This window comes from Coenobita brevimanus, unplaced genomic scaffold (assembly GCF_032717465.1).
Source record: "Coenobita brevimanus isolate Jiangsu-jjx unplaced genomic scaffold, ASM3271746v2 jjx.HiC_scaffold_1906, whole genome shotgun sequence".
NCBI lineage: Eukaryota > Metazoa > Arthropoda > Malacostraca > Decapoda > Coenobitidae > Coenobita > Coenobita brevimanus.
Genome location: NW_027642783.1, coordinates 43,074 through 51,948, shown reverse-complemented (window position 1 = coordinate 51,948; position 8,875 = coordinate 43,074). Strand labels below are relative to the sequence as shown.

The 8,875-nt window shown below is 42.0% G+C and overlaps 1 protein-coding gene across 1 annotated transcript; it reads right to left on the bottom strand.

Moving 5' to 3' along the window:
- Positions 1-7,741: 7,741 nt before the first annotated feature.
- On the bottom strand, positions 7,742-8,399 carry LOC145389687 (uncharacterized; the record flags this gene model as incomplete). The annotated part of the gene is made up of 1 exon (XM_080264896.1): positions 7,742-8,399. A coding segment is annotated over exon 1 (658 nt), but the record flags the coding sequence as incomplete, so codon positions are not given.
- Positions 8,400-8,875: the final 476 nt, after the last annotated feature.

The following is an 8,875-nucleotide window of genomic DNA, read 5'->3' as shown; positions in this document are numbered from 1 at the left end:
GTCAGGTAATTTGATAATTACAGGGAGGTCACATGCAGGTATAGAGTCAGGGAGCTGCTGGCTCATGTGTTACTCTTTGTTTGAACTTGCCAATTTTTCATGTATTGCAGTTATTGAAATAAATACAGGGTGCAACACGAGTTTGTGCAAATATTTGTAGAGGTGAAAGAATACGTCATTCTGAGTAGAAAATCTTCTATACACATATGTTTTTTAAGGAATACTATAGGCTTGACGTGGATTTTTAACATTACACAACGCAACCGTCACACAGAGTTGGTTAGGGGGAGTGGCAGGAAGGGAGGAGGGGAGTGATCAGCTGACTGTCAGTCAGTACACACTTTCCCGCCAAGATAAGTAGGCGTGCTCAGATTACGAGTCAAACCCTTGATTTATTTTGTACCAATTTGAGAGCCAGAAACTGCAGATAATGCCTTACACTTTCAGTAATGTGGAGTATGCAGATATGATATTTATTTACAGGTTCTGCAATGGAAGTGCAAGTGCTGCTGTACAGGAATACAGAAGAAGATACCCAAACAGAAAATCTCCCATTGTTCGAACATTCTACACAGTTTTTCAACACCTTCGTGACAGACAAGATTTGTAAAATCCATCCTAGACAATTTACCTACCAACAAAGCTCCAGGTCCAGATGGAATTCCGCCAATTGTTTTGAAAAAGTGTTCCCCTGAACTTGCCTCTGTCCTAGCTAAATTATTCAGACTATGCATACGTACTTCTTTATTCCCAAATTCATGGAAGGAAGCCAATATCCGCCCAGTTCCGAAGAAAGGAAGTTCGTCTGACCCCTCCAATTACAGACCAATAGCTATCACATCTTCTCTTGGTAAGGTATTTGAAACTTTAATTAATAAGCATATTGTTAAACATCTTGAATCCAACAACTTAATTAATGATAGACAATACGGTTTCGCCACGAAAGATCCACCATTGACATACTCAATTTCTTAACTCATACCATCCATCAATCAATTGATCTTTTGGAGAAACTCATGCAGTAGCTCTTGATATCTCTAAAGCTTTCGACAGAGTATGGCACCGTTCCCTGCTGTCCAAACTCCCTTGCTATGGACTAACGTCTTTTGTTCCTTTGATTTCTTCTTATCTTAGTGACAGGAAAATAAGAGTAAAAGTAGATGATGTATATTCGAATTTCCACTCAATTAACGCCAGCGTGCCACAGGGATCAGTTCTGGCGCCAACCCTATTTCTGGTTCATATTAATGATCTCTTATCTGTCACTCACAATCCCATTCACTCATATGCAGATGACTCAACACTACATAGTTCATTCACACTCAGACATCCATTTACAAAGTCTAATATCTCTACCTCTCAACTCAATACAGCCATCTCCATAAATCAAGATCTATCTACAATCCGTGAATGGGGACAAAACAACCTTGTCTCTTTTAATGCTAGTAAAACTAAATATATACAGTTTACTAATAGACAGATATTGCCAGATTCGTACATTACCTTCAGTGCTACTAATATTCCCATCTCCAGAAGTGTTGAAATTCTTGGTGTCTCACTTAACAGTGCCCTCAGCTGGACCTCTCATGTCAGATCACTTGCTAAAACCGCCTCAAAGAAACTTGGATTATTGTACAGAGTCCGTAACTTCTTCGCCGATGAGCAGTTAGCTATAATTTATAAGAGTCATGTGCGCTCTCAGCTTGAATATTGCTCACCCTTGTGGAATGGTTGTGGAGAGGTTGCATTAAGACAACTAGACAAAATTCAGAATAAAGCTGTTAGAATCATTAACAACCCTGCCATTACATATAAACTACCTCCCTGCAAGTAAGAAGGAATGTTGCCTCCCTTGCATTATTTTACAGATATTTTTTTGGCAAATGCTCTGACGAAGTTGCGTCCATGGTGCCACCTCTCCATGCCTTCCCTCGTGCTACACGGGCATCTGGTAGCGCTCATGACTGGAATGTCACTCAACCACATTGCAGAACTTCTGCCTATCAGAATTCTTTCATTCCCCGAACTGCATCTCTCTGGAACTCGCTTCCCCAGAGTTGTTTTCCTCCAAATTTCAACCTACAACTGTTCAAGTCTAACTGTTACAGATATTTTATGAACAGAGGACACCAGTAATCTGGTGTATGGATTATTTTTTTTCTCCATTTGTTTTTCCTTCCTCCATTGTTATTTAAAAAAAAAAAAAAAAAAAAAAAAAAAAAAGGGTCTTTCCCCAGAATAGGTGCAACAGCTGAATGAATAGAGGAACGTGGAAGGGTATGGCAGATTTTTGATACAGTGCAACGCAGCCCAGACATATTAGCACAAGGAGAATTTCTCTCCAACTTGGAGTTTCTCACATGAAAGCCTGGAGGGTGTTGAGAAGTGAAGGTTTTCATTCATATCATCTGCCTAAGGTTCAACATCTTCAGGATGGAGATTCTGTGAGGCAACTAGATTTGTGTAAATGGTTACAAGATAATTCCCAGCTATGGAAATACATTTTATTCACAGATGAAGCCACATTTACCCATGCTGGACTGCACAATAACCATAATGAACATTGGTGGTCAAAGGAGAATCCACTCAAAATGGTAGAATGTAATTTCCAATACAGATTTTCCATTAATGTCTGTTGTGGCATTATTGGTGATCAAATGATTGGCCCACATATCTTTGAAGATCGCCTTAATGGGGATGCTTATGCTAAATTTTTGATAGATTACCTCCCCTTACTCCTGGAAGATGTTCCTCTGGCCACACGACACCGAATAGTTTTTAAGTATGACAGGGCTCCACCACACTTCAGTAACCAAGTAAGGCAGCACCTTGACCTGACATTTCCTGAAAAGTGGATAGGTCGAGAAGGACCACACCAATGGCCTGCCAGATCACCGGACCTAACATCACTGGATTTTTATCTCTAGGGACACATGAAATCACTGGTATTCAAAACGAAAATCAACTACAAACAAGAACTTCTGCAGACAATAATGGAAGTTTCGGAGCACATCAAGAACAAGCCAGAAATTTTGAGGAAAAGTCCACATTCCATGTTGCAATGAGCGGGACTGTGTATTGAAGCTAATGGTGGCCGCTTCGTACACTTGAGATCATCACAGTACTTCTGTAGGTTTGTAGTGGTGAGAAGTGACTGACTGTAGACTTGGCGAGAGAGTACTGACATTCAGCTGATCGCAAATAAATGTTGTCACCTTAATTTTACAGTATTTTTCTTGCTAATTACAATCATACTGTCCTCATGTAATCCTTATCAGTGAATTACATAATGCCTATTAATAGCATGATTTCCCATTTGAAGGTATTCTTATGTTCCATAACTTGCATAAAAAATCATAATTTCACCAAGTTGGCATCGTGCGTCCAGATAGCCTCCCTCCTCCCCTCCCCTCCTCCCTGCCACTCCCCTAACCGACTCATCTCCATGTGACAGTTGCATTGCGTAATGTAAAAAATCCACGTCACGCCTATAGTATTTCTTAAAAAGCATATGTGTATAGAAGATTTTCTACTCAGAATGATGTATTCTTTCACCTCTGCAAATATTTGCAGAAACTCGTGTTACGCCCTATATATATATATATATATATATATATATATATATATACAGTATAAATTTTTAAAGGACCCAGAGAGCTAAGGGGGGGCCCTGGGCCCGGTAGCCCCCCCCCAGGTGCGCCCCTGGTGCTATCCAGCCTGTGGTTAAGCCACATGATGGTGCTATCCACCCTATGGCTAAGCCACATGATGGTGCTATCCACCCTATGGTTAAGCCATGTGATGGTGCTATCCACCCTATGATTATGCCACATGATGATGCTGTGGTTAAGCCACATGATGGTGCTATCCAGCCTGTGGTTAAGCCACATGATGGTGCTATCCACCCTGTGGTTAAGCCACATGATGGTGCTATCCATACTGTGGTTAAGCCACATGATGGTGCTATCCAGCCTGTGGTTAAGCCACATGATGGTGCTATCCAGCCTGTGGTTAAGCCACATGATGGTGCTATCCAGCCTGTGGTTAAGCCACATGATGGTGCTATCCAGCCTGTGGTTAAGCCACATGATGGTGCTATCCAGCCTGTGGTTAAGCCACATGATGGTGCTATCCAGCCTGTGGTTAAGCCACATGATGGTGCTATCCAGCCTGTGGTTAAGCCACATGATGGTGCTATCCAGCCTGTGGTTATGCCACATGATGGTGGTATCCACCCTATGGTTATGCCACATGATGGTGGTATCCACCCTATGGTTATGCCACATGATGGTGCTATCCACCCTATGGTTATGCCACATGATGGTGCTATCCACCCTATGGTTATGCCCCATGGTGATGCTGTGGTTAAGCCACATGATGGTGGTATCCAGCCTGTGGTTAAGCCACATGATGGTGCTATACACCCTGTGGTTAAGCCACATGATGGTGCTATCCACCCTGTGGTTAACCCACTGCGTCCCGTTGATGTATGGATACGTCACCACATTTTGTCACGATGACACCCAATGACGTATCCATACGTTTTGCAATTGTGAGGTCCGTCATTTGCACATTTTTCAAGTTTCACAGGTGATTTTTGGTAGGTCTGTGTGGGATACCTTCCTCTACCCAATGCCAGGCAGGGATAATGCCTGACCCCACATGACCCCTCTTCCCCCCTGCACGCCATTTTCTCGGCAACTCACCTGTTAGCAGTGACCTGGACAATAAAGACATGTTGCACCATGGTCTCTCCAATAACGAAATTCAAGGCGAAAGTGATTCCAGAGGTGGAGGACAAAGGAAAAAAGAAGCCAGAGGATGAAACAAGCAAAAGTGATGAGGCGGTAACATTGTAAAGGAAGGTGCCGTATGTTGATGTTTTGGTGAGTGAACAATGCTTATATCGCCTATATTATTGTGTGAAAAGCAATATATTCTTGTACTACATATAAATTCATATCAAATAAATATTTACATATAATGAGTGTTTTGAAATAGTTACCCCTCCCAAGACGACCTTTTCTCTGGAGCCTGGCATGAGAGAACACGGTACCAAGGTGGGGGTACTGTTACCTGTATTTGGTATTTCTAAACTCAACTGAGCACTTTCTCTCTGAATTTTTGATGTTTCTCATAAAAAGCGAAGATTTAGCAAAAAAAAAAAAAAAAAAAAACTTTTCTATAATCTGCCGGGATTGGGGGGGAGTCACTGGTGAAAAATTTGCCGGGATGGGGCGGGTTGAGCCACATGATGGTGCTATCCAGCCCGTGGTTAAGCCACATGATGGTGTTATCCAGCCTGTGGTTAAGCCACATGATGGTGCTATCCAGCCTGTGGTTAAGCCACATGATGGTGCTATCCAGCCTGTGGTTAAGCCACATGATGGTGCTATCCAGCCTGTGGTTAAGCCACATGATGGTGCTATCCAACCTATGGTTAAGCCATATATATATATATAGGCTGTGTGTATTATCACTGTACAGTGATATTACTGATCCCATTATAGTCACCGCACAGTGAAAAGAACAATGGCTTTATTATCACCGGTCGGTGATCATATGTTTTTCGGTATTTTAACCGAGAATCTGAAATAATTTATGGTTACTTATCAATTGCCATCATAGGATGTTAAAAGGTATTTAATAAAAATACAGTTATTCCATATTAAAATCAAAAGGTATTTAATAAAAATACATTTATTACATATTAAAATCAAAAAGTATTTTATGAAAATACATTCATTCCATATTCCATACTGAATATTAGGCCACAGTAAGATTTAAACAGTACTAGTTTTAAACAGTCTTAGTGGCAGTGGTATACAGAACATTACGCATCATTTGAATCACTACTAATTATCGCTTTCTTGCTTCCTTTTGTGGACTGCTTACTTGTTTTCCGTTTGACTCCAGCTTTAGCAACTTTAGAATGATTAAATCGTCCTAATACCTTTGACACTTTAGGATGACCCCTCATTTTTACCGTAGGAAGATGAGCATTCATTAACTGTAGTCATTATGATTGGTGAAGCTGGTGTGTGTGACGTCGATGAACCTGGTGTGTGTGACGTCGGTGAAGCTGGTGTGTGTGACAATGATGAAGCTGGTGTGTGTGACGTCGATGAAGCTGGTGTGTGTGACATCGGTGAAGCTGGTGTGTGTGACGTCGGTGAAGCTGGTGTGTGTGACAACGATGAAGCTGGTGTGTGTGACGTCGATGAAGCTGGTGTGTGTGACGTCAGTGAAGCTGGTGTGTGTGACAACGATGAAGCTGGTGTGTGTGACGTCGGTGAAGCTGATGTGTGTAACGTCGGTGAAGCTGATGTGTGTAACGTCAGTGAAGCTGATGTGCTTGACATCTGTGGACTAGCAGCATACTGGTAATCATTACCCTGTTCCCAGCAAGTAAGAATACGTTTCAGCATATCAAGTCGTGCTTTGTACACTTCAGTTCCACTATTAGTTAGCACTGCTGTGAGGCGCTGCATTGTCTCTTGACTCTCTCGGAATTTTTGGGCAGGGGTCATTGGACACTGGGGTCGTGTAATGTGCATGATGGAGGTCTTGGGTTCTAAAGCCACTGCAGGAATCAGTGTATTCCCCTTCCGCCATCGGGACTGCATGCTGATAGTTGAAACATCAATATTCTCTTGTCTTACAACGGCAATAATGTGATTACATGGCAAGAAATGTTGACTATAAAAAGTGCATGAGCAGCTGAGTTCAGCACCAGATTCACCCTTTCTCATTACTTTTTGGTCAGTAGACCCTATTTTCACAACAAAGAGGCCAGGCGAATCTAATGTGATCGATAAAGAATCTGAGGGCTTGGATAGCTTATGGTGTTTCATCATGAGTTTAACTGCATGTTCCGTGAACTGACTGTATAATTTGTTCAATAGAACATCATGAACTCCATATTCAACGGATGTACATGTCTGCAAAAACTGCTTGTAGGCTCGCTCATCATTTAAGATGGAATTATGAAGCATAATTTTACGTATGCACTCAGACATCGATGTAGTTGATGTTAGGAAGTGCTTTAGTTTACCGTTTTCTGCTTCAATGTGGTTGTTAGTGTCATTTCCAAATGTTAACTTAGCAGACCGTAGGTATGTGGCCCACATATCTTTACAGTTTATCCAGTTTGTACATATATATTGAAACATACTGGAATCTTGCTGTTGTAACACAGACAAGGTAGACCGAAAGGAATTTTCATTATGGGCATAGACAAGTTGTTTCAGAGTACCAAAAATTTCATTCTTTTTAGTGACAGGAAGCACAAGTTCAGACACCTTTTTCTTGAAATATTTCAGGACATGAAATTTGCAAAGTAACAAGTCTGCTTTCGGAAGTAAGGCACGGACTGCTTGAATTTCGTTCTGGTCCTTGTCAGTCGTAACTGTCTTGGTCTGGTTTACATTCTCCATCATCCTACAAAATGATGACATTACCTCCCGCATTATGTCTGCTATTTCACTCCTTACAAATGCGTAAAAGACAGCCCTGCCACGACCTAGGTTGTCTTGGACAAGAATCATGTAGAGCCGATAATTATATCTGTTAATTTTGTAAGTTCCATCCATGAAAATTATTTCTGGATATTTACAGTACATGCTTATCATCTCATTAGTAGCAAATGCAATCATTTGGATGGCCCTACTTTCATCCACTGATATATCTACCTTTCCTTTTCCTGCATCCACAATTTCATCCACTATTTCTGTCAACTTACCGATGTCTGATATTCCATCCTCACTTTGCACTTTCCGCTTCAAATTTCGTACATCTTGCATGGTTACTGCTTTATGGTATTTACCCTGGAGGAAGGATTTTAATTGCTTGTTGTCTGGGTTAAGTTTCACTACATCCTCTGCGTCTCCCATCTCCGAACTTGTCAGTCTGCGTTTCTGGCTATAGAAGGGCTGTAAAGCTACACTGACCTCATGATTATGCTGCAGATACGTCTTTGTGATAACCAGCTTGTTTTTTCTTGCTGTTAGTGCCACCAACACATTACAGCCACATGGAAGATATCGCTGTTTTTGTCTTATACCCAGTCCTTTCCGTTTCGGACTGCCGTAGTGTACACACACGAATGAAACAGAGCCGTACTTCAGTTCGACAGGGATTTGCTGCTGACGACGCTTATTTTCACTGATAACGGAGCTAGAAGACTTCACTCGAAACACGGACCCTGTGTGATTCTGATATTTCTTGAAAAAGTATTCAAATTCTACAAAAGAGTTAAACGTGTCAGTGGAGAAAATATCCCTGAAGACAGATGTTGTGTCTGTACCGGTACATGTGTCTGCCTGTATGTCGTCTTGCCTGTAGTCAGCAGATGAACTAGCTGGATATTCCTGTGGTTCTGCTGACGTGTGTAACTCCATGTCGTTTGGCTCATGGTTGGTAGGAGAAGGATAATCTGGAACTTCTGCGTGTCTTCCTCCATGTTGTCTTGCCTGGTAGGAGAAGGATAATCTGGATCTTCTGCGTAATTGTCTTCCTCCATGTTGCCTTGGCTGAGGTCAGCAGGTCACTGATACTATCGAGTCGAACGCCAGACTATACTGCGGTGGCGGGAGTGGAGGCGACTGTTTACAAAACACGTCCCCGCACCTCCCTTCCTAATCCCCTTCACCACCCTAATGTTGTAACTACTTGTCTGAGTGATAAACAAAGCTTCTGAAATCCCTCCCTCAATACTTCCCCTCCTTACCCTCTCACCACCTCCCTCCCTACTCCCCCTTCACTGGCCTCTAACTACTACCAGTGATAAACAAAGCTCCTGATATCCCTCCTTCCCAATCCCCCTTCACTACCCTCAGAACACTTAGCCAATGTCCGTACACCGTGATAATAACGT